General features: G+C 40.7%; 1 protein-coding gene across 2 annotated transcripts in view; it reads left to right on the top strand.

Moving 5' to 3' along the window:
- Positions 1–27,804, top strand: part of eys (eyes shut homolog) — a 722,499-nt gene that overhangs the window by 445,140 nt on the left and 249,555 nt on the right. For both annotated transcript variants that reach the window (XM_061910381.1, XM_061910382.1), the window contains exon 34: positions 24,343–24,530. In XM_061910381.1, coding sequence (XP_061766365.1) covers positions 24,343–24,530 — 188 coding nt within the window. The remainder of the gene's footprint in view (positions 1–24,342; positions 24,531–27,804) is intronic.

The following is a 27,804-nucleotide window of genomic DNA, read 5'->3' as shown; positions in this document are numbered from 1 at the left end:
GAAATCACAAAGGTGAGTTGTGTTGATGTTGTTGACTTATGTGCTAATCAGACATATTTGGTCACGGCATGACTGCCAGCTAATCGATGCTAACATGCTATGCTAATCGATACTAACATGCTATTTACGCTAGCTGTATGTACATTTGAAACTAGATACCCACATTTAATGCGAAACAAACACTGACCAATCGACGGATTTAAGTTGCTCCAGTGTCACAAGATGCGAAAGTCCTGATCGTTTGATCTGCACATTTTACCGGCGATGCTAATAAGGCAGTCATGCTATGGGCCACTTCATTAGGTACACCCACGCTATGGCCGAATAGCGTCAATAGCTATTTGCTCAATAGCTTCAATTTCATTTTCGCTATCTGCCTCCATACTCCGACTATCTGTTTCAATACATGCGTAATCTGTTGAATCGCTTAAGCCGCTGAAATCCGAGTCTGAATCCGAGCTAATGTCGCTATATCTTGCTGTGGTAACCGCCACGTTGTTTGTATTGGCAGTCACAGGGAAATGGATAGTGGTTTCGAAGATAAAGCACTTTAAAGCTTTATTTAAGGATATTCTGGGACTGGTAAAATTTGGAAAAAAATTAAAAAAATACAACAAGCCACTGGGAACTGATTTTTATTGTTTTTAACCCTTTTGAAATTGTGATAATGTTCCCCTTTAACTCAGAACTTACATCAATGACTTCCAATAAAAACATTGAAATAAAAATTTTTTAAAAAACTGCTCAAATTTAACATGCAACATGCCTTTTAAAAAGAATAACGATGGACTAAGAAATGCACAATACAAGGCAAACATAAAGTCCTTTAATTTTCCTCAAAAATCTACAGCACGCCTAATGACCAGGTGTGCACAATGTACAGATTAATTCTGGTTGTGCTTACCGACCTTGAAGCAAATTTTTGTGATACAAAGTTTAATGGTTACAGTAGATATCAGTCACACATAGGCAATATGTGTGGACTGCAGGTTGACGCCTGTTCAATAAATGACGTTATCAACGTTTTGGGCTTGATTGCTGTTCCATTGACAATGTAGAACATTACACACGGCGCTCAGAAAACTTTCAAAATGTTTCAGTAAGACTTTGGTAAGCTACGAAGCTGCACCGCTTGATGGATTGTCGGTGCAATACAGCTACCATAGTCATACATGCTGTGCTTCAACATACGAGTATAATTATGGTGTGTGTGTATAAGGACCCCAAAATGGTACCTTTTAGGAGACATGTTATCTGGCGTTTTGTTTCGCAATATTATGCATAACCAACTCTTCTTACCTATTGGTACCTGCTGTTATGTATTTGGGATCTGCATAAGTCCCCAAAACGTGCACGTGTCTGCCATTGTAGTCTACGGCATAATCAATAAGCTCATTTTTTTTCTCTATCCTCTCGGTGTGGGGCATTCCTACTCCGCTGTGGCCATTTCTAATAAAAATTAGCTTATAGTTTTAATTCATATCCGTCAGTAGAGTCACAATGGAAGCGCTAAAAACTGCTTGTACAACAGAGATGACGGGGAGAAGACGCTGACAAAGTGGAGGCACATACACAAGACCGCACACAAAACGGCGCATCCTGAAGCGACTGTCAGAAAGCGGCTTGAAGATGGTCTGTAAAACATTATCTGCTACTCAGTGGCCTAGTGGTTAGAGCAGGGGTAGTGAACCCATGGCTCTAGAGCCAGATGTGGTTCTTTTGATGACTTCATCTCAGATAAATCTTAGCTGACATTGCTTAACACAGGGCTGTCCAAAGTGCGGCCTCGGATCATTTTTTAACGGCCCCACGGCACATTTTAAGAGTACAATTAAAAAAGACTAAAAAATACATAAAAAGTGGTATAAAAGAGCAAACAGGTGAAATGTAACAAGAAATTGTTGCAATGCTTATATTTATAACACAAAGCTGCCATGCAGGCTGTTTCTTTCTTTAAAAAAGAATAATACATCAAAAACAATGTCATTTTGAATTATTGACTTATACAAGGCTTTGATTACATCACATTAAATATTCCACTTTGAGATATGTTTTGGGGAAAATGTTGCATATTTTGTGTTATACCATTTAAAAAAACTGAGCTGTTTTTTTTTTAAAGAAGAGCCTAAAACAAACAAACAAAACATACACAACAATAAAACTTAGAATTGACGGATATATCTGAAGTTGATCTCCAGATTATTGTGCTAAAAGTAAACAGTAAAAAAATGTATAATTTATTTTTTAACACTTTAATAAATAGGACACTTTTGGATCCCCAATTATTTCAGTGTGATTTGATTTTAAGTGTCATTGCTCAAAAATAATAATGAATCAAAATCCAAAATTAAGGCTCCAATTATTATATAATCTCAAACCTCCCACCTAAAAAAACTTATTGGGTGAAAATATTGCATATTTAGTGTTTTTCCATTTTTTTTTTCAAATGTTGATCTAGAGATTTAAAACTTGCATAATAAGAAAAATTATAATACTGAATAATGACACATTTTTAATATTTTTTTTTTTACCAAAACCCTTTGGGGTCCCCGGGATCATAACTGAGTGGAGGCCCAAATCTATATTTTTTATACATATATTGTATTGGTTTTTAAAATAAAAATTATGAAAATGGCCCCCGCTTGCTCTGATTTTTCAGTGTGCGGTGGGCACCCCTGGCTTAACACGATAATTATGAATAATTCCGCTAGTAAGCACAGAGCTAAAAATAACGTTCAAAATACAAAACATTCTCATGCATTTTATCCATCCATCCGTTTTCTACCAAACTTGTTCAAGAAGTCGCATTAATGGTAAGAATTATTCAATTTATTATTGGTTAACTGCAGAATAAGAATGCTATTAAAACGAATAAGGGATTTATTATACTCTAAACATGTTGGTCTTACTTAAAAATGCACACATTTCAATCAATCAATCAATGTTTACTTATATAGCCCTAAATCACAATAATAACATTTAGTTGTATTCAGTGTTAAAAAAATATTATATGGCTCTCACGGAAATACATGTTTAAATATTTGGCTTTCATGGCTCTCTCAGCCAAAAAGGTTCCCGATCCCTGGGTTAGAGTGTCCACCCTGAGGTCGATAGGTTGTGGGTTCAAACCCCGGCCGAGTCAAACCAACGATTATAACAATGGGACCCATTACCTCCCAGCTTGGCATTCAGCATCAAGGGTTGGAATTGGGAGTTAAATCACCAAAAATTATTCGCGGGCGTGGCACCGCTGCTGCCCACTGCTCTGGGTTTTGTATGAAGAAAGGCTAAGAACTGCTTGGTAAAACTAAAATGAAGAAAAACTATACTCATCTTTTAAAAACACTTGACACATAATGGATCGATAATATCACCTAGTGGCGTTTTGTAGGTATGACTGGGATTGATAAGTGGTACCTTGGTTTTCATGGTTTTAAGGCCTACTGAAACCCACTACTACCGACCACGCAGTCTGATAGTTTATATATCAATGATGAAATATTAACATTGCAACACATGCCAATACGGCCGGTTTAGTTTACTAAATTGCAATTTTAAATTTCCCGCGAGTTTCTTGATGATGACGCGTACGCGTGACGTCACGGACTGTAAGGAAATATTAGCGCTGCACCAAACACGGCTAAAAGTCGTCTCTGTTCATCGCATAATTACACAGTAAATTGGACATCTGTGTTGCTGAATCTTTTGCAATTTGTTCATTTAATAATGGAGACTATAAACTACAACGCTGTTGGTGGATTGCAGCTGTCTTTAGCACCGAGACACAGCTGGTGTTTCTTAGTTTGTCGTGAAGCTTTAACACAGAGCGGTCAAGCGAACATGTTTTCTCTACGTCAACCAGCACGTTTTTGGATGGGGAAATTGTGATATATATCTTACCGGAGAAATCATTGGATTATTCATCGTCCTGCAGCAGCTTTTTGAAAGGCAGCTGTGAGCTTGGCTTCTCTCTGAGACACTTTGTGTTCACCGCAGCCATCCAACCTCTAGGTATGTCTTTACAATCTTAAAAATCTCACTAAAACACAATTAAAACAATAAGCAGATAATGGATCTTCCAGAATTAGCCAAGTAAATGTGTCTAATTACATCTGAAACGCTCAAACTGCCGCCGCCTGGAGCCGTCGTTTTATTTTTTTTTTTTTTTTTCTAGTCCTTCATTATCCATCCATCCATTTTCTACCGCTTGTCCCTTTTTGGGATTGCAGGTTGGGGGGTCTGGAGCCTATCTCAGCTGCATTCTGGCGGAAGGTGGCGTACACCCTGGACAAGTCGCCACCTCATCACAGGGCCAACACAGATAGACAGACAACATTCACACTCACATTCACAATTATTATTTATTTATTTATTTTGATCGTGATTACTTATGGAGTATGTTGTGAATAAATTGAGAACAGGAAGTGAACAAAAGTTTTAGCAACTGTTATGTAAAAGAAAAGGGGTACGGGATTAAATAAGCTCTGCTTCTTCCTACTCCTTTCAATATCCTAATTCACAAATCTTTCATCCTCGCTCAAATTAATGGCGAAATTGTCGCTTTCTCGGTCCGAATTGCTCTTACTGCTGGTGGCTCCCATTATAAAGAATGTGAATATGTGTGGAGCCCTGCAACTCGTGACGTCACGCGCACAAACTTCCTGTAAAGGCAGGGCTTTTCTATTAGCGACCAAAAGTTGCGAACTTTATCATCGATGTTCTCTACTAAATCATTTCAGCAAAAATATGGCAATATCGCGAAATGAATGGACCTGCTATCCCCGTTTAAGTAAGAAAATCTCATTTCAGTAGGCCTTTAAGGGTTTGTTGTAAACCAAAACAATTGTTTGCATAAGATACCTTGCAATTTAAGTTAATACTTTCTAGACACCCAAACATGGGTACGCAAAACACTTTTTTTAATATGACGTAATTTTAGTTTTAAACACCAAAACATTTTCTAAGGACGACTAAAATGGACAAATGAACCTTTTAACATTACTTTTACCTTCATCAAAGACTTGTTGGCGATGAGCGGCAGGCAAGGACAGGATCCTCACAAACACCACCCCTGTACTTTGCTCCGACCTTTTGAATTCAGTCGTCTTAGTCACCTTCAAAGTGCCGGCACTCGTGTCATATCCAAGAACACGTGGAAGACGGATGTGTTCACACCAGCGACTGATGCAATGATACGTAACTCTCGAGGCAGCTTTACGGCACGACACGTCACACTGTCGTGACGGCGCAGCTTCACGCGCTTAACGTGCAGTATTTCGTATTAGAGCAGGGGTCTCAAACTCAAATACAGAGTGGGCCAAAATTTTAAACCGAACAAAGCAGCGGGCCGAGGTTGAACAAATTAACCTTTTAATAGGAACCCAAACAAGTTTTGCATTGAATCTTGAACAGGCAAGGTTTACAGTATAAAACTTTATAGTGACATGCAAAATCGAGTTTCAAATAATAATAATAATAATAAAATATCAATGGCATATCAAATAAAATTTAAATAAAAATGGAATGCCTCTTTTCGGCTGCGGGGTTGAGGTGGACAGGGTATGGTGATAGCGGGGGGTGTATATATATAGATAGATAGATAGATAGATAGATATTACTTTATTTAATTCCATCAGGAGAGTTCCTTCAGGAAAATTAAAATTTTCAGCACAATCCCATTCAAGATCAGACAAACATTACAGGGAGACAGAACAGGATCGCTGACGGGTCTGCCGGCTTCCAGCGCCCCTTACAAAAAAGATGAGATACAGGTAAAAGGGGGGGTAGAAAGAAATAGAATATTAAAATAAGATAAAAAAAATCGGTCTTAGCCTGGGCCCTGGAGAGGGGTGCAAACTGAGGCCAAGGGAAAAAAACAATTAATAGCCATAGCACACATCCCTCTTACATGTGTGTAAGACGGAAAGATCAAAGAACACAGAGGACATTAAAGACATTAAAGCAGCAGATACAACCAGACACTTCTACATACAGCGATGAATAAAAACCAAAATAAACATATACACTGTGGTGGCCTCTGCGCTGTTCCACGCCATCGTCCGCTGGGGAGGAGGGAGCATGGTCAGAGACAGGAGCAGACCTAACAAAGCAACCAAGCTAGCCGACTCCACTCTCGGCCAGTGTCCAGTCCGCATGGATGAGCGAGGATACGTCCAAGGTGACTGAGGTGTCCGACACCTGCTCACCCAGCCAAGACAGAGCGAAGCCTCTCCGTCCCAGCGATCAATGCTAGCTCTGCAGTCCCCTCATCCGCATCTCCTCTATTCCCTCCAAACCGACTTCGGTGTGGCAGACACCCAGCAGGTGGTCTCCATGGCCAAATATTGTAGCGTCCCGGAAGAGTTGGTGCTGCAAGGGGTTGTGGGTATTTGTTCTGTTGTGTTTATGTTGTGTTACGGTGCCGATGTTCTCCCAAAATGTGTCATTCTTGTTTGGTGTGGGTTCACCGTGTGGCGCATATTTTTAACAGGTTTTAAAGTTGTTTATACAGCCACCCTCAGTGTGACCTGTATGGCTGTTGACCAAGTATGTCTTGCATTCACTTGTGTGTGTGTATAAGCCGCATATATTATGTGACTGGGCCGGCACGCTGTTTGTATGGAGGAAAAGCGGACGTGGCGATAAGTTGTAGAGAACGCCAAAGGCAGTGCCTTTAAGGCCCACCCCCAATATTGTTGCCCGGGATGAAATTCGGGAGGGACACTGAACTTCGGGAGTCTCCCGGGAAAATCGGGAGGGTTGGCAAGTAAGAGTATTAGCGGTGAATGCGGTGTTACAGCGGCGGGCCAGCTCTAATGTTAATTTGATATTGCCTCAAGGGCCAAGAGAAATTACACGGCGGGCCAAATTTGACATCCATGTATTAGAGGAAACTGACTGGTTGGCCCTCGTCTCTTTACGTCAGCAAAGAATACAAGGTGTAAATAATCCTGGTTGTTTAAATTCTAGTCATTAGCAACTATGTTTGAGATCTGCTAAGAAAATGTGCATGCAATTACGTTTGTAGTATTCAATAAATAGTATTGCTCATCGAACCAGAACATTTCCAAGTGTTGCAATAAGTTTAACTTCTGGTTTTACGGTCATTGCACATTTTCTCTTTATCCCCCATGTAACATCTAAAACATAATTAAGTAATTTAATTAATGAAAACTAAAAGTAATTGAATTGATTCTTTAAATGCTCACTACACGGATTTCTCATTAGATTAGTTTTGTAATGATGGTCCAAGTTTTGTTTGGCTTTTGGGTAATTTCACTTTGGAGGTTTCCACTGTATGGTGTGCAGTTGTGTATATGGTATCCATCATCCATCCATCCATTTTCTACCGCTTGTCCCGTTCGGGGTTGCTGAGGGTCGCTGGAGCCTATCTCAGCTGCATTCGGGCGGAAGGCGGACTACACCCTGGACAAGTCGCCACCTCATCACAGGGCCAACACAGATAGACAGACAACATTCACACTCACATTCACACACTTAGGCCAATTTAGTGTTGCCAATCAACTTATCCCCAGGTGCATGTCTTTTGGCGGTGGGAGGAAGCCGGAGTACCCGGAGGAAACCCACGCAGTCACGGGAAGAACATGCAAACTCCACAAAGAAAAATCCCGAGCTCGGGATTGAAACCAGGACAACTCCACCGTGCTTCCCCGGTACATCGTTTTTATCAAATATTGTGAAATTACACTCAATTGTTATGATTTACTCCATGTAGAACACAACGCTTACCCTTTAAAGCAGTGGTTCTCAAACTGTTTTCATCAAGTACCACCTGAGAAAAAACGTGGCTCTCCATGTTCAACCATAATGACCAACAATAAAATACAGTAGCTTAGTAGGCCTTAGTATTCACTAAAAACAAGGGGGAGGTTTTATTTAAAAAGTATATTTATTCTGTTCATAACTTTCATGGACTTAATTGCTAGGAGCAGTCAGGGTGTTGAGGGGATCCAGTTAGGTGGCTGCAGGATTAAGTCTCGGCTTTTTGTAGATGTCGTGGTCTTGATGGCTTCATCTGGCCAGGATCTTCAGCTCTCCCTGGATCGGTTCGCAGCCGAGTGTGAAGCAACGGGGATGACAATCAGCACCTCCATTTTCGAGTCCATGGTTCTCTCCCGGAAAAGGAAGGCATGGCATGGTTATCCGATTGATACTATCGGACTGTCTGCTTCACAGGATGAATTTTTGAGGATCAGTCAAAGACAAATTAGAGTGAAAATCTGATTTTATTTTCACACGCATAGAAAATATTTTAACTTGGATGGTTTCCCTGGCTTCGAGCCTCTCCTGAAGGACAGTGCGGCGAAGACACAACAACCTCTATTCTTGTCTCTCATGGACACACACACTTGTTGTTGACTTTGGACTAGCAACTGCTTGGCATCAAGGCCACGGAATAAAGACACGTGGCTTACACACACACACACACATGCATCCACAAAATTATACGCCACACACACATACCCCACCCACCATCCAAAGCCCTTAACACAAATCCCTTAGGATGGACGGCTGGGCAGTGGCTGTAGAGATGCAGCCTGCCACCGTGACGCCCACTCTCTCCCCTCTGTTGCTAGTCTCAAGATGTTGTAATATGTATATGTGCTTTGCTATGGAGGTTTTTTTCCCGAACTAGATTTTTTTTTTTTTTACTCATCTTACCCCAGAGTTTACCTTTTTACCATCTTTTACGGGGCGCCTTGTGGCCACCCATCAGCGTTCTTGTTCTGTAACCCTGTACACTGTTTGTTTGTCTAATCTTGAACAGGTTTGTGCTGAAAACAAAGTTTTGTTGTACTTGTGCATTGACAAAGACCTATCATACCATACCATGCCATACCATCTCCGAGTTGGGGAAGAGATCTTTCCCCAAGAGGAGGAGTTCAAGTACCTCGGAATCTTGTTTTCGAATGGGGTAAGAGTGGATCGTGAGATCGACAGGCGGATCGGTGCGGCGTCTTCAGTAATGCGGAAGCTGTATCGAGCCGTTGTGGTGAAGAAGGAGCTGAGTCGGAAGGCAAAGCTCTCAATTTACCAATCAATCTACGTTCCCATCGTCACTTATGGTCATGAACTTTGGGTTATGACCGAAAGTACAAGATCTTAGGTACTAGTGGCCAAAATTTGTTTCCTCCCTTAGAGAGAGGGTGATAAGATCTGTCATCCAGGAGGAGCTCAAAGTAAAGCCGCTGCTCTTCCACATCGAGAGGAGCCAGTTGAGGTGGTTCGGGCATTTGATCAGGATGCTACCTGAAAGGGAGGTGTTTAGGGCACGTCCGACCGATAGGAGGCCCAGAGGAAGACCAGGACACGTTGGGAAGACTATTTCTCCTGGCTGGCCTGGAAAAGCCTCCGGGTCCCCCGGGAGGAGCTGGACGAAGTGGCTGGGGAGAGGGAAGTCTGGGCTTCTCTGCTTAGGCTGCTGCCCCCGTGACTCGACCTTGGAAAAAAATGGATCGATGGATGGATATTTTTGGCCACAGTACTTATTTACATACTTCTTTGGCATACTACTTGTTAGAGATGCGCGGTTTGCGGTCTCATCCGCGGAGTCCGCGGATAAACCGCGGGTCGGGCGGGTAACATGACGAAAAAATTTATTTTAATTAGATTCGGTCGGGTGGCGGTTGAACCATCCGGAAATATTTGATATACATGGTTCTGGGATTGGTATCCTTTGCCATTCAAAGTGCCATTTAAGACCCGTGTCATAAAGCGAAGAAAACAATAGGAGACGCTATTATTATCCTGAATGACTACCGGCAGTCACCCAGATAATAAATATTAGGGCGTGCTATGAAGCCATAGGTTTTTTACACTAATCGTTGTGATATAAACAATTTTAACACTCTTAGTAATATGCGCCACGCTGTGAAGCCACACAATACCAGATTGACAAACACATTTCGGGAGAACATCCTCACAGTAACACAACATAAACGCAACACAACAAATACCCAGAATCCTTTGTACCTGTGACATTGATCCATTTTCTACCGCTTATTCCCTTTCGGGGTCGCGGGGGGCGCTGGCGCCTATCTCAGCTACACCCTGGACAAGTCGCAACCTCATCGCAGGGCCAACACAGATAGACAGACAACATTCACACTCACATTCACACACTAGGGCCAATTTAGTGTTGCCAATTAACCTACCCCCAGGTACATGTCTTTGGAAGTGGAAGGAAGCCGGAGTACCCGGAGGGAACCCACGCGTTCACGGGGAGAACATGCAAACTCCACACAGAAAGATCCCGAGCCTGGATTTGAACCCAGGACTGCAGGACCTTCGTATTGTGAGGCAGACGCACTAACCCCTCTGCCACCATGAAGCCCCTGTACCTGTGACAGTTCCTGACTATTGTATACACCCCGCTAGCAGCAAACCCTGCCACCCGCCCTGTGCGTCTTTAAGGTGGGCAGGGTTGGGGGCGCGGGGGTGTAAAATATATTCAGGAAGTTTCACGGATACAAAGGATTCTGGGTATTTGTTGTGTTGCGTTTATGTTGTGTTACTGTGAGGATGTTCTCCCGAAATGTGTTTGTCAATCTTGTTTGGTGTGGTTTCACAGCGTGGCGCATATTAGTAAGTGTTAAAGTTGTTTATATCACAACCATCAGTGTACTCTGTATCACCCAGTATGCCTTTCAATCTTGTACGCGTGATTGCGGAAGCTGCACACAACATGTTGCCGGACTAACAATCGTTAGTACATGTTGTTGAAGGTGTCAAAGGCAATGGCTTCACAGCACGCCCATATTCTTTTCATCAGTATGGACACTATTGGATAGTCGCAAGAACGTTAGCGCCTCCAATTGTCTTCATTACTCTGTGAAACAGGTTTAAATAGCTCTGTGAGTGGTAAAGGCAGCCGACCTCTGATGTATTTCAGCGGGCGGGTACGGTTCTGATAAAATGTTGGTTCGGGTGGACGGCGGGTGGATGACGACTTTGGTGATGCGGTTGCGGATGATATAATTGCCTATCCGTGCATCTCTACTACTTGTGGTACGCATACCACAGTTTGGGAATCTCTGCTTTAAAGGATTAATCTTGTCCACAAAATGTTCATTGGGTAATATACAGTATAATATGTTGTTTTAATTTTCATTCGCACAACCTTGCCAGCGAGTCATGATTACACTCCCATGTTTAGAATATTCATGAATGATGGAGAGCCCGAAGGAACTACGGTGCATTATGAGTAATAGCATTAATTATTTAAATCTATTCAACACAAATATAAATGGATGGGTGAAGTACGAGAATAGAGAATGAGAATTGCAATGCAGAAAAAAAGAGAAGATGCAGTTTTTCCTCTGTAAAATGATACCCAGCTGAGTTGTCTTCCATCACATATCTTCAGAATAAGATATTTTTTCTGCCGATGCACAAGGAAAAGAATGACCTTTTGCCTTCCCTCCAGGCGCAGAAATTGCAAGAGTCCGAGAATGGTCCTTGGCAGTATTTTATCTCCGTCCTGTGACAAGTTCAATCAGTCAGTCCATTACATTAACCAATAAATCAGAGACAAAACAGGACGTACACTCTGGCTTTTGTAAAATAAATGGGACATAAAGTCTATATCAATTAAGAGTCGTCGGGCAAGGTCTGGCCTTACAATAATTGATCTCGTGCTCACATCTCACCAAATATATACTTATTTTTTTCTAGCGGACATTATCTCGTATCTTTGTCTGACACTTACTGACACATTCCACCGTCATAAATGTATGACTCATATCAATAATTTTACTTCCTTTGTGGACGTTTAAGACGGGATGTAATTAGACCTGCTGTAAAATATTCATATTCCCACTGAGAAAACTTTTGTTCTTTCAAAGGAAGAAAAGGCTCTTGAACAAGCTACAGTGGCGATAAAACCTCATGGTCAGCAATACGTTATCACCTGTGAATATAAAACCTTAAAGGGAATTTTGCTTTTTTGGAATTTTGCCTATCGTTCACGATCCTTATGAGAGACAAGAAGACAAAAGTTTTTTATTTTTATTTTTTTTGCTCTCTAACACAGGGGTCACCAACCTTTTTGAAACCAAGAGCTACTTTCTGGGTATTAATTAATGCGAAGGGCTACCAGTTTGATACACACTTAAATAAATTGCCAGAAATAGCCAAATTTGCTCAATTTACCTTCAACTCTATGTTGTTATTAATAATTAATGCTATTTATTTTTGTGGAAACACTGATCATCTTAAGAAATTCTCACAAAAAAAATATTTTTTTAATGGCATGTTTTAAATAAGTTAAAATCCAATCTGCACTTTGTTAGAATATATAATAAATTGGACCAAGATATATTTCTAACAAAGACAAATCATTATTTATTCTAGATTTTCCGGAACAAACATTATAAAAGAAATTCAAAAGACCTTGAGATAAGATTTAAATTTGATTCCACAGATTTTCTAGATTTGCCAGAATATTTTTTTTGAACTTTAATCATAATAAGTTTGAATAAATATTTCACAAATATTCTTCGTCGAAAAAACAGAAGCTAAATGAAAAATCTAATTAAAATTCATTTATTATTCTTTACAGTAAAAAAAAATTAATTTACTTGAATATTGATTTAAATTGTCAGGAAAGAAGAGGAAGGAATTTAAAAGGTATATGTGTTTAAAAATCAGACGTGTGAGCACTAGAACAGGGTGTAGTAATGGACAAATGGGGGCCAATTATTTTTAATATATTTTTATTTTGTATCTTTGTGTATGTTTTTCACTTTTCTATTTGTTTTTTTCTTTAAAAGCCTAATCAGCAAAAAGGGTTGCAAAATACCCTGTGGCTGTAAGTCTTATGTACTTTGACATCGGTTACCTATGGGTAGCACTGTTTAATTTGACTGTCCCTGTCAAATAAATACATGAATGAACAATAGAAGAAGTGAGACATGGAAGCAGTTTAACAATGTATCCGTCCACCCATCCATTTTCTACCGATTGTCCCTTTTTTGGGGTCGCGGGGGGGGGGGTAGCTCAGCTGCATTCAGGCGGAAGGCGGGGGTACACCCATGTTTTTCACAATCATCAATAGCGTGTTTAGTTTAGTCTTTATTTGAAGGGACCATGCACAGAAACATTTGGGTCAATGACAGATATGTTCTGTATCAAATTATAGCTAAATAGCTCATTTCCATCTGCAGTCCCTGGCTACCTAAATTAAACGGATACAAAAATCATGCAATAAAATAATTACAATAAAATCATACCATATCACATAATCAAATCAAGAAAAGTCATAAAATGCCCTTTCATGGACACATACTTAATATACAATACAACCACATCTCATTTACATCATCACACAAAGACAATACATGCTCTTGTTCAGATCTGCTACCATTTGTAAAAACAACCATGATTTTAACAAACACACCTCACAATTTACAACAAAAATGCTGTCATGGATAAATACAGTGGGGCAAAAAAAGTATTTAGTCAGCCACCGATTGTGCAAGTTTTCCCACTTAAAATGATGACAGAGGTCTGTAATTTTCATCACAGGTACACTTCAACTGTGAGAGACAGAATGTGAAAAAAAAATCCAGGAATTCACATTGTAGGAATTTTTAAGAATTTATTTGTAAATTATGGTGGAAAATAAGTATTTGGTCAACCATTTAAAGCTCTCACAGATGGAAGGAGGTTTTGGCTCAAAATCAATCATCCTGTCCCCTTAGCAGAAAAACAGCCCCAAAGCATGATGTTTCCACCCTCATGCTTCACAGTACGTATGGTGTTCTTGGGATACAACTCAGTATTCTTCTTCCTCCAAACACGACGAGTTGAGTTTATACAAAAAAGTTGTATTTTGGTTTCATCTGACCACATGACATTCTCCCAATCCTCTTCTGTATCATCCATGTGCTATCTGGCACACTTCAGACGGGCCTGGGCATGCACTGGCTTAAGCGAGGGGACACGTCGGGCACTGCAGGATTTGATTCCCTGTCGGCGTAGTGTGTTACTGATGGTAACCTTTGTTACTTTAGTCCCAGCTCTCTGCAGGTCATTCACCAGGTCCCCTCGTGCTGTTCTTGGATTTTTGCTCACGGTTCTCATGATCATTTTGACCCCACTGGATGAGGTTGTGTGTGGAGCCCCGGATCAAGGGAGATTATCAGTGGTCTTGTATGTCTTCCATTTTCTGATAATTGCTCCCACAGTTGCTTTTTTCACACCGAGCTGCTTGCCTATTCACTCTTCCCAGTGTGGTGCAGGTCTATAATTCTTTTCCTGGTGTCCTACGACAGCTCTTTGGTCTTGGACATTAGAGTTTGGAGTCTGTCTGTTTGAGGCTGAGGACAGGTGTTTTTTATACAGATAACGAGTTCAAACAAGTGCCATTAATACTGGTAATGAGTGGAGGACAGAAGAGCTTCTTAAAGAAGAAGTTACAGGTCTGTGAGAGCCAGAGAACTTCCTCAAATACTTATTTTCCACCATAATTTACAAATAAATTCTTTAAAATTCCTACAATGTGAACTCCTGGATTGTTTTTCCACATACTGTCTCTCACAGTTGAAGTGTACCTATGATGAAAATTACAGATCTCTGTCTTCATTTTAAGTGGGAGAACTTGGACAATCGGTGGCTGACTAAAAACTTTTTTGCCCCACTGTATAATACACATTTAGTTGATCTGTAAAACATAGTGCCCACCTTAGTGACCGTGTGAGCAGCTTTGATTGCTCCAAAGTGTTGAAGAAGCATACGCAGCCACTACAGTCTGTCAACTTCCACGTACATGACGTTGGTCACACACTGCTGTGGGTTAGCATTCCAGTTGTGTGTGGTCACACCGGCACTAACATCACACCCAAGCCAATCCCAAATGTTTGAGTTAAATTGAAGTCAGGACGGTTGGCAGGCTTCTGTAATCTTAAATTCTGGAGGTCATCCCTAAAAACACCACCCTGTCGGGGTGTTATCCAGGATGGCGTTGTATCCCGTTAGTTAGTGTATTTAACTGTAGCCAGTTTTAAACGTGTATGGATGAGGTCATTGGTGTACAAATGTGAAAAAGCTCTTTTAAGGCAAAACTGAAACTGCAGCTCGCTGTTAATGAGGCATGAGAGTGCCCCTTGGCAACGGCCTCAGACTGCATCAAAGACTACATCAGACCAAACAAGGCTTTAAAATTAATGAAAAGCTTTGTCTCTAAGGGATAATTTTCCATCATCAGCATTGGCAGCCTGCATTGTCAGGAGTGCAGAAGGCAGCGCTGCAGTGTACATTTATTCTCATTAAACGCAAAAGTCATGCAATTCTCTTTTTTTTTTGTCATCAACCTTTTTTTCCGGGTACTGGTGCTGGAGTTCCCCAGTCCAAACAGACAATCCGAGTTGTCTCGATTCCTAAATACCCCCGAGGAGCTCATGGTCAGACCTATTAGGATTTGACATGTAACAAATATTGATAGAGGTGTTACTTACGGTCACTCGATGAATCGTAGCAACAACTTTAGAGCTTTTTTTTTTCTTTCATTTTCCCCTCCTCTCCTTGGTTAAGAATAGACAGAGCATGAGACAGATGCACCCCCAGACACTGCACATTGCAAACATTTAATTTCTAGAAATGTACGAGTTTTTAGAGCTATTTACCTATTTTTAGACATTGGCTTTACGTCATCGAGTCGTCCAAAAGACTCTAAAAGTGGGACCCATTACCTCCCTGCTTGGCACTCAGCATCAAGGGTTGGAATTGGGGGTTAAATTACCTAAATGATTCCCGGGCGCGGCCACCGCTGTTGCTCACTGCTCCCCTCACCTACCAGGGGGTGATCAAGGGTGATGGGTCAAAGGCAGAGAATAATTTCACCACACGTAGTGTGTGTGTGACAATCATTCTTACTTTACTTTTTAACTTGTATCATCTTAAATGTAACATAAATAATTATTTTGTCTATTCTCTATGGGGACGGCGTGGCGCAGTGGGAGAGTGGCCGTGCGCAACCCGAGGGGCCCTGGTTCAAATCCCACCTAGTACCAACCTCGTCACGTCCGTCGTGTCCTAAGCAAGACACTTCACCCTTGCTCCTGATGGGTGCTGGTTAGCGCCTTGCATGGCAGCTCCCTCCATCAGTGTGTGAATGTGTGTGTGAATGGGTAAATGTGGAAGTAGTGTCAAAGCGCTTTGAGTACCTTGAAGGTAGAAAAGCGCTATACAAGTACAACCCATTTATTCTAGTTCAAAAATATTTTTATAAAGAATATATTTTATCTTCTATATACAAGATATTTTGGTTTTCCCCACCGAGAGCATCTGGTTTGAGGGTTCTACAACTCCCAGAGAATCATTAATTTAAAAATTGCAAATTGAATAATACAGTATTGCTAAGTGCTAAACAAGAAATACAAACTACCAATAGAATAAAACAGTCGCTTACTGTACGATGTCTGCTCTCACTGCGATGATGACTGTTAGGAGGTTTAGAGCGTCTTGTTTGGATGCAGAATTAATCAAGACACACGAAAGGTTAGCATGGAAAAGTCTCCCTGCAATCACCGACTTTGGTTAAGTGTGTTTGTTTCCGTATCTGTCTAAAAATAAAATGTCACAGATGAACAACTTCTACATTATTGGCTAAATCCTCCTACTATCCGGATGGGAGGCATGATTTATAATCTAGAATACCTTTGACGAGCCGAGACACGGTGATGCGGGAGCGGCAGGACTTCATGGCCAACTCACAGTAAAGCAGCTGACGGCTACTTAGCTATCTGTGTCATTGCACCGCTAAAAATATTTTGTCTGTGTTAGCGCTTATAATCACAACATTGCTAATATTTGATTAATTTTCAGGTCACAATATTGTTGGCGGGTTTTGGATGATTATTTAGAGGGTTTTGTAAGTGAAATAGAGAGCCCCCATTGACTACATTGTTAGCAGACTTTTTAATTATCGTACTTTCTGGACTATAAAGCGCACTTAAGATCCTTTTTTTTTCTTCTCAAAACTCAACAGTGTGCCTTATAACTCGGTGTGGCAAATGTAAGGAATGCGTTTGGTTGAGCTTACCCACCTCAAAGCTATTTTATTTGGTACACGGTATAATAAGTGTGACCAGTAGATGGCAGTCAAACATAAGAGATACATTTAGACTGCACTATGATGGCAATATGTCTCAAGTAAAAAACACCAACATTTTAAATGTTCCATTGAAAATATAGAACATTACACACGGCACTCAAAAATCTATCAAAATGTTTTAGTAAGACTTTGGCAAGCTATGAAGTCGCACTGCCTGTAGGATTGTCGGCGCATTAAACATATGAGTGTTATTATGGTGTGTGTATAAAGTACGATGTTATCTGGCCTTTTGTTTTGCAATATTATGCAAAAGCAAATTTCTAACCTTCTGGTACCTGCTGATCTGTATTTGGGATCTGCATAAATCCTGAAAATAGCGCGCGCCCGCTTTGTAGTCCGTGTCGACAACGTAGTCGATAAGTTTCTTCTTTTTCCTCCATCTTTTTATGTGACATTCTTCCTCCGCTGTCGCCATTTCTAATATAAAGTAGAGTAAAGTTCTTACTTACATCTGTCAGTAAACTTGCCATGAAAGCGCTAAAACATACCGGTGTAGTGAGGTTACATTATTCACCCAAGGAACTTTTGTTTATTAGAGTTCCGGTCAGATATTTTTTTTCCGAATTAGGAGATGCTGCGCCGTTATTGATTTAAGTAACGTCTGAATGTCATTAAAACAACAGTTTCAATGACAGCACTCGCACACTGCTGGACCCAATATGTAAACAAGTACTACGTTCTGGCACTGGATCGCAGGATGGCCTGGCTTAAATGGTGTGTAACCTCATCAGTGGCAGGTGTACTGATCTCTGATTGAAGAAGGCAGTGCACGGGCGTGCCCAGAGGTGCGCTCAGCGGAGCGCACTGAGGAATGCGCAGCGCATGCGCCGTGACAATAAAGTCAGCTGGTTTTTCCACTCTACTCATACTTGCCAATCCTCCCGGATTTTCCAGGAGACTCCAGAAATTCAGCGCCTCTCCCGAAAACCTCCCGGAAGTAATTTTCTCCCAAAAATCTCCCGAAATTCAGCCGGAGCTGGAGGCCACGCCCCCTCCAGCTCCATGTGGACATAAGTGGGGACAGCCTGTTTTCACGTCCGCTTTCCCATGTATAAACAGCTTGCCTGCCCAATCACGTTACAACATCTACGGATTTTATTAAAAAATGTCACACACAAGGAGACGAAGCAGAAGAGGCCATGGCGACGCCGTCTGTAATAGAGTGATCTATATTGTCTGTTGCCATCTCCTGGTGAATGTTGGCTATAGCCTTATGGGGTTTCTTTTTGATTGGCCAGTACGCAAATGGCAGAACAAAGGTTACTCAAACAGTGGAAGGTAAGTGTTGTTGTTTTGTTTTTTTAGTAACCAGCAAGCACAGTACAGTTAGTAGAACAACTGTGTTTTTATTACTGTGTATTTGATAGGTGCCGTCTGAAATTCCACTATTTCTTTTATTTATATTTATAATTAAAAATATATATATATAGCTAGAATTCACTGAAAGTCAAGTATTTCATACACCCACATATATATATATATATATATATATATATATATATATATATATATATATATATACATGAAATACTCGAGTTGGTGAATTGGCTGTAAATATACTCCTCGACTTAACCACGGCCCCCTCCCCAACCACGCCTCCGTCCCACCCCTGACCACGCCCCACGCCCCCCACACTCCACCTCCCGAAATCGGAGGTCTCAAGGTTGGCAAGTATGACTCTACTGGTACTTTAAAAGTCCTGCTAATTTCTAGATATCCAAATCTTAATATAGGATTTCTTACCAAGTAAAATTACAGAACTGCATGGATAGATAATTTCAATAGTATTTTTTTGTGTTTTTTAAGCATATTTTATATCTTTTTCTTTTTGGAGTGAACACTTTTCAATTGAACAAACTTTTGTCTTCTCCCGAACAGATTGCAGCGTTTCTCTGTCGTTTACGTTGGCCTGCCTTACAATAGCCAATAAGCTTGCAGGCAGGGATACTTAAACAGGAGTGTCATATAATTGCCTATTCTCACGGGTGACACATGAAGTTATTCCACTATAAACCGTAGCATATAATAAACGTGTAGGACTGCATTGAGCTCAGACCGTTGGCTTCTTCCGTCCCATTTGCATGCTTCACAGCCACAGAAAATGATTTCCAGTGTGCCTAGACTTGGGATGCTGTGGAGAAGAACCTTTTGCAACCTGTTTTTCTATATTAAAAAAAAAAAAAAAGTCCTTGCTCAATTTCCATAAACTTTTTTTTTTCCTTTCATCTGTATTCTATTTTTATTGCCAAGGTTATTTGATGGATACAGGTTACATTTACATTTCATGCCGCAACAAAGCAGTGGCAAGAGCCTCAGTGGAATAAAAACAGGAAGTTCAAGTCTGTATCACATCTTCTCAGCGAGACGTCAAAGCTGTGATGTTTGTCAAGGTGATGTTCTGTATCGCATTTTGTGCACCCACTTCTCTTTGGAGGAAGTGGCTGGAAAATATGATTTTTCCTTTTAAGGATCAATAGTGTATAATAGTGACCCTGTTCTTTTCTCATTCTGTCCGCTGACATTTTGTGCTATGAAATGTCAAATGAACGGTTTTATTTTGTCTGGTCTTGTATTCTGATGTATCTTATATTGCTTAGTTCGGGGGTGTCAAACTCATTTTAGATGGGGGGGCCGCATGGAGGAAAACCTACCCCCAAGTGAGTTGGGCTGGTAAAATCACAGCACGCTAACTTAAAAATAAAGATTACTTCAGATTGTTTTCTTCGTCTAAAAATAGAACATGTATCCATCTTCTTCCGCTAAATAGACACGTTTCCAGTGAGGGTTGGACTCCGCCAAGGCTGTCCTTTGTCCCGGTTCTGTTCATAACTTTTATGGACAGAATTTCTAGGCGCAGTCAAGGCGTTGAGGGGATCCGGTTTGGTGGCCGGAGGATTAGGTCTCTGCTTTTTGCAGATGATGTGGTCCTGATGGCTTCATCTGGCCAGGATCTTCAGCTTTCACTGGATCGGTTAGCAGCTAGAGAGTGGAGCGACTGGGGTGAGAATCAGCACCTCCAAGTCCGAGTCCATGGTTCTCACCCGGAAAAGGGTGGGGTGCCATCTCCAGGTTGGGGAGGAGACCCTGCCCCAAGTGGAGGAGTTCAAGTACCTAGGAGTCTTGTTTATGAGTGAGGAAAGAGTGGATCGTGAGATCGACAGGCGGATCGGTGCGGGGTCTTCAGTAATCCGGACACTGTATCGATATGTTGTGGTGAAGTTGGAGCTGAACCGGAATGCAAAGCTCTCAATTTACCGGTCGATCTACGTTACCATCCTCGCCTATGGTCATGAGCTTTGGGTCATGACCTAAAGGACAAGATCACGGGTACAAGCGGCCGAAGTGAGTTTCCTCCGCCGGGTGGCGGGGCTCTCCCTTAGAGATAGGGTGAGAAGCTCTGCCATCCGGGGGGAGCTCAAAGTAAAGCCGCTGCTCCTCCACATCGAGAAGAGCCAGATGAGGTGGTTCGGGCATCTAGGGAGGTGTTTAGGGCATGTCCAACCGGTAGGAGGCCACGGGGAAGACCCAGGACACGCTGGGAAGACTTTGTCTCCCGGCTGAACTGGGAACGCCTCGGAATCCCTCGGAGAGAGCTGGACGAAGTGGACTGGGAGAGGAAAGTCTGGGCTTCCCTGCTTAGGCTGCTGCCCCCGCGACCCAACCTCGAAATAGAACAAGTACATTCTGAAAATGTAGAAATCATGTTTTTTTACACTTACATGTTGCGATTAATAGTATTCTACCTTTGTGTGTCTTGATTTATACATTTCGGAATGTGATAATGTTCATCAGTCAACTCATTGGTGTTCATTTTCAATCCATCAAGATAAAAAAATATCCAAATCAAATTACAGGATGATATTTATTGTAGTTTTCTTTGACTGATGTACTAACATGTGGTTTACCTTGTTTTACCTATGTAGCATCATCTACAAAGATACAAATAATTGCTAGTGCGACATCTAGTGGACACATTTAGAACAGCTGTTTCTTTCATTCAAAAATTTCGGCTCATTTTTATACTTTCCAAACTCATCCCGATAAGACCTGTTCAGGCCCGCGGGCCTTACATTTAACACCCGTGGCTTAGTTCGTTTCACAGTACCTGGAAGCCATGGGTATAGATTCTTTAAGGGGGCCTATGATGAATTTCACATTTTCTTACTTATAATTGTTGTTACAAAATTGGATACTCGTGTTAAAAAATGTGAAAGCTTAAAGTCAGAGGTTCAGAGTTTGCACACGAGTTCTGGATGCCTCTGTTCGTGGGGTTTTGCCGTCCGGCTACGTTGTGGCATCACAGTCGGGTGGACGTTCTTATTTGGACATTAGGTCAAGCTCAGAGGGGGAGGAGTCATCTGTCTTGCTATCTATCTATCATTATTCTGTGTTATGATGTGAATGTGACACTAAGTGCCTCTTTTCTTCTGTTTGTACAGCACTTTGACCGACTGGGGTTGTTTTTTAAATGTGCTCTGTAAATTGAACCTGACTCTCGCCAGATCCTTGTAGTTCGCTAAGCTGCACACAAGAATTTGGGAGTTCTCAATAGGAGATGTATTTCAGAAGGTGGGGCCTTGTTAAAAAAATCATTGTATGTGATTGGATAAACCACTTGTCCGTTATCTTGAATGATGTGCTACTTCAACCTCTCACATCCAATTCAACCCGTGATGCTGATGAGAGCGACGCTGGGAAATCCAAACCTGGTCGGAAGAAGAGCTGAAACATCCTTGCCACCAATATATGCCCTTCAAAACCGTTCTCTGTTCATCTTTTAAATAATTATTATTCTATCGATGTCGCAAAACAGTTTCAATACCAGAATGGATGTGAGCAACCGACTCCTCGCTCTGTGCCGCCGTTGTTGTTTGAATCAGTCGTTTCGGCACTACGTCACATTTATGAAATTCCGTCCGGCGATCCTGATTGGTTCATTATTTTTTGCTATCTTGAAAGAGTTTGCAATGCTTTCGAGCCCAGACCCTTGTGTTGAGCTCAGCGAACTACAAAGGTCTGGTGAGAGTCAGGTTAATATAAATTAATAAAGTGAACTATCTACTACAGGGAATGGATTTATATTTCCCCATTCCTGAGTGAATCTAGCGTGAGAGGAAGAGGGGCCCGGGGGTGGGTATTCATTCTGCAATGCAGTCTACTGAAAATGATGGGAACCGCCACTCTACATAGCTACTGATGCTGTGGTGAAAGTTGGAATTGCCACAAAACACATTTGGAGATAATCAACGCTTTAGTGCCATCCGGTGGCTAAAGAGGATTGTGCAACCCTGCATTTTGTCACGTTTCATGTGTCAGATAAACCGTGATGAATGGGGCCACATGAATCCAATCCAATTTAACCTATCAATCCATCTGTCAAGGGCAAAGGTGTCAATTCAAAGCCCGTGGGCCAGATTTCGTTTGCAAATTAATTTGATCTTGCAGTTTTGAAAGAATAATGTACTGCATGCAATTGCATATGTTTCACACTTTGGTGTTTAACTCATCTGGATTTTCCAAGCATTTTTTTTTGGTTAAGAAAAATAAATATTTAAATATTTGCAACCTTAACATTTCAAACCAAATTATTTATCAATCTGTTCGTGAAATGTATTAAACCAAAACAGTTGTCAATGCAAATCGTGTAGCAAGCTTATTATACATTTATATTTGTCATGTCTGTGATCATGTTTTGTTTTAGTCATGTTCTTTTTGGTTTTTTTGGACACTCAGTTCCTGTTTTTGCACTTCCTGGTTTGTTTTGTTACCATAGCAACTCATTCGTTTTCACCTGTCCTCATGTCTCGCACCTGTTTCCACTGATTACGTCACTGCTATTTAAGCGGTCTGTTTCTGTTCTTTGTCCTGGCAATATCACCATCTACTACCGTCTATCACCCTCGATACCTCTACTCACATCATGCCATGTTTCACAGTTCCACACCAAGTACGTTTTGTTTATAGTTCATTATTTATGCCATAGTGCAAGTTTTTGTTTGTTTTCATTAGTCAAGTTTGTTCTCCGCCATTGTGCGCGCCTTTTGTTGGTTCATGTTTTTTAGTTATAGTGTTAAAAATAAAAGATGTCTCTACCTACACGCCATCGCCGGTCCAAGTTCACTTGCATCTCGGGAAAACAACCACCTCATAGTCCACCACTTGACAGATGTTGCCAGGACGAACAACAGAAACAGACCGCTTAAATAGCAGTGACATAATCAGCGAAAACAGCTGCGAGACATCAGGAAAGGGGAAAACTAATGAGTTGCTATGGTAACAAAACAAACCAGGAAGTGCAAAAACAGGAAATGAGTGCCCAAAAAACAAAAAGAACATGACTAAAACAAAACATGATCACAGACATGACAATATTTATATACTGTGTATTCACTGTTGCAAGCGACCTTGAGAAGCCAGCCATAATTGAATTGAATTAAATGACTTCATTTAAATAGGACAATGCATATTGATCAACATGTAGTAGATGGTAAATGGTCTGTATGTCATGTCTGGGTCGCATTTTACTGCGCGGATTGTTCTCCCAAAATGCAGCAGGAACTCCGGAGGCAAGGTGCAGGGAAGGAAATTATTTATTCCTCATAAATCATTCAAAATACCAAAAGACAAGACACAAAACAAAAGAGACGCATGCTGATCGCACGGGGAGCTAAGGCAAAACAGGGACCGTGAGCAAAGAAGTAAGAAATCATCAAATGTAACTGTTGCGTATAGCAAACAAGAAAACCAGACTGAGTGTGGAGAAAAACGGGAACAAGTAGCTCTCTGATTAGTGCCTGGCAGTAGGTGAGCGTGCCGAACACTAATCAGAGGCAGGTGAAACCATTCTGCACCCATGGCAACCAAAACACAAAACCAGGGGTGCTCAAAATAGGAACTGAGGGAGTCAAAAACTAAACAATACATGATCCGGGCAACGGACCATGACACTGTATTTTATACAGCTCTTTAATGTACCAGCACGATACCCATAACGCTTTACATTCACCCATTCACTCACACATTCATATGAGCAAAAGAATCACAGTAAATATGCCAGAATGAGTTAAAATAGCTAATTGGCATCCGTTGTCTTAATTATGATCAGTAAAAATGAGTTTTAAACCCCCATCTAGTAGATAGACACAAAATGTATGGAAAAAAAAAGACACCCACCTCTTCATTTTATCTCCTGTTTTTGTATCCCCTAGATGCATACATCCACTACTTTGGGGATTCCTATTTGGAGTTTGAAGGGATTGAGCTGAGCATCGTCAACAACATCACCGTGCGATTTCAGACTCAAGCAGACCATGGAACTATCGTTTATGTGGGTCAAGGACCAGCGAAAAGGAATGCATTCTTCATGGAACTCTTTGTCATGGATGGGCTGCTGCAGGTAAGACTTCTGATGAACAGAAACACAATCTGGTCAAATGTAAACATGCACTCCTTTCACTGCACAAAAATAGTGAGAAAATACAAAAGACGACCAGTGAAATAGATCGCGGTTATATAAAGAGCCTTGAATTACCATTTTTATTTTGAAAAGCATACTTAATTAATACCATTCAATAATAAAAAATAACTGTCAACTGACTAGTATTGTATACACTAACAAGGTACATGATGTTTGATGTAGGGTGGTCAAAGTTTGCACTTTGACACACGTGATTAATCACGAAAAATGATCACATTAAAGGCCTACTGAAATGAGATTTTCTTATTCAAACGGGGATAGCAGGTCCATTCTATGTGTCATACTTGATCATTTCGCGATATTGCCATATTTTTGCTGAAAGGATTTAGTAGAAAACATTGACGATAAAGGCTAATAAAAAAGCCTTGCCTTTACCGGAAGTAGCAGACGATGACGTCACCGGTGTGAGGGCTCCTCACATCCTCACATTGTTTATAATGTAAGCCTCCAGCATCAAAAGCTAATGTGACCGAGAAAGCGACAATTTCCCCATTAATTTGAGCGAGGATGAAAGATTCGTGGATGAGGATATTGAGAGTGAAGGACTAGAAAAAAATAAAAAAATATATTGGAGCGATTCAGATGTTTTTAGACACATTTACTAGGATAATTCTAGAAAATCCCTTATCTTTCTAATGTGTTGCTAGTGTTTTAGTGAGTTAAATAGTACCTGATAGTCGGAGGGGTGTGTCCACGGTTGTATTGACGCCAGTGTCTGAGGGAAGTCATGGCAGCTGCATGGACGGCGCAAGCTCCACTGATCTCCGGTAAGAGGCGACTTTTTACCACAATTTTCTCACCGAAACCTGCCGGTTGACAAGTGGTCGGGAACCATGTTCGCTTGACCGCTCTGATCCATAGCAAAGCTTCACCTCCGGGAATTTTAAACAAGGAAACACCGTGTGTTTGTGTGGCTAAAGGCTAAAGCTTCCCACCTCCATCTTTCTACTTTGACTTCTCCATTATTAATTGAACAAATTGCAAAAGATTCAGCAACACAGATGTCCAAAATACTGTGTAATTGCGCGATGAAAAGAGACGACTTTTAGCAACAAGTGGCGCTGGCTAATATGTCCCCTCCAACCAATAACGTCACAAACCTTCCACGACGTTTTCAACAAGAAACTCCGCGGGAAATTTAGAATTGCAATTTAGTAAACTGGCATGTGTTGCAATGTTAATACTTCATCATTGATATATAAACTATCAGACTGCATGTTCGGTAGTAGTGGGTTTCAGTAGGCCTTTAACTATGTGTATATGCAGGTTAACCAAGGCCATTTTAATATATTATAGTGTTAAATGCTTTTATCAAAACGCATGACCTTTATAATAAATGGGTTGTACTTGTGTAGCGCTTTTCTACCTTCAAGGTACTCAAAGCGCTTTGACACTACTTCCACATTTACCCATTCACACACACATTCACACACTGATGGAGGGAGCTGCCATGCAAGGTGCTAACCAGCACCCATCAGGAGCAAGGGTGACGTGTCTTGCTCAGGACACAACGGACGTGACGAGGTTGGTTCTAGGTGGGATTTGAACCATGGACCCTCAGGTTGTGCACGGCCACTCTTCCACTGCGCCACGCCGTCCCACACCACCATAATACCATCAAAAAGCAAAACACGTTTTTAAGGCAGCATGCGAGCAAGAATGTAACTACAAGAAGAGGACAACAACAATGCTGTAATTAACAATGTGATTAATCGTGATTATTCATCCATTTTTTATACCGCTTGTCCTCATTAGGGACCCAGGTAAGCTGGAGCCTATCCCTGCTGACTTCGGGCGAGAGGCGGGTTACACGCAGTAATCGTGATTATTCTCATTTTTAATAGTTATCGTCTGACAGCAATAATTTTATGGTTCCTTGTCTTCTGCTGTAAATGTTCAGGTTTTGTGTTTATATTGTGTGTGGTTTCGCAAGTGAGACGCTCACACAACAGTGAAGTGAAGTGAAGTGAAGTGAATTATATTTATATAGTGCTTTTCTCTAGCGACTCAAAGAGCTTTACATAGTGAAACCCAATATCTAAGTTACATTTAAACCAGTGTGGGTGGCACTGGGAGCAGGTGGGTAAAGTGTCGGATGGCGGAAGCGGGAATCGAACCTGCAACCTGAAGGTTGCTAGCACGGCCACTCTACCAACCGAGCTATAACAAAAAATTTATCAAAAGTTTTAAAGAAACATTTTTTTTTTATTATACCTAACTGTTATCCATTCTCACAATAGTGTATTTTTCCGCCTTGAAGACATTGAATACTTTTTTTACCTGGAAAAAAGACTGAAAAAGATAGATCACCCGTCCAAAGGCAAAACCCAGTAACTCAATTTTGGTCAAAACTGAGCTGATGATAATTTTGGAGTGATATGCTTTACATTAGTGTATGCGATATTGTAAATTGTTCCGTAAGTGGCATGGCAGGACCTAACAAACTACCACATAACTGCGTAGATACAACAGAAAAACCTAGTAACTCAAGGGTATCTCTAGAAGAGAGTTACTAGGTTCTGCTTTTGGACGGGAGAGATTTTGTTATATTTGCCATTAAGTAATTTACACTTTAAGAAATATTAAAAAAATAATTTTTTGGTTAATTTTAATTTTAAAAATATATATATATATTTATTTTTATTTTATTTATTAAATCAACATAAAAAACACAATATACACTTACAATTAGTGCACCTACCACAAAAACGTCCCTTTTTCATGACAAAAACCTCCCTTTTTCATGACAAAGAAAAAATAAATAAAATAAATAAAGGATCAGGAGATTTTAAAATCTCCTGATGATTGAGGGAACCCCTCATGAAACAGTTCTGTAGAGATGAAGTACTCTTGTGATTTTTCCCACACATATATATATATATATATATATATATATATGTGTATATATATATGTGTATATATATATATATATATATATATATATATATATATATACACAGTCGCCATCAAAAGTTTACATACACTTGTAAAGAACATAATGTCATGGCTGTCTTGAGTTTCCAATAATTTCTACAACTCTTATGTTTTTGTGGTAATGTTATTTTTTTGGTCACAAAAAACATTCATGAAGTTTGGTTCTTTTATGAATTTATTATGGGTCTACTGAAAATGTGACCAAATCTGCTGGGTCAAAAGTATACATACAGCAATGTTAATATTTGGTTACATGTCT

Source organism: Nerophis ophidion, linkage group LG09 (assembly GCF_033978795.1).
Source record: "Nerophis ophidion isolate RoL-2023_Sa linkage group LG09, RoL_Noph_v1.0, whole genome shotgun sequence".
Taxonomy (NCBI): Eukaryota; Metazoa; Chordata; class Actinopteri; order Syngnathiformes; family Syngnathidae; genus Nerophis; species Nerophis ophidion.
Note: the sequence above shows the minus strand (reverse complement) of the source record. Positions and strands in the feature narration are given on the sequence as shown.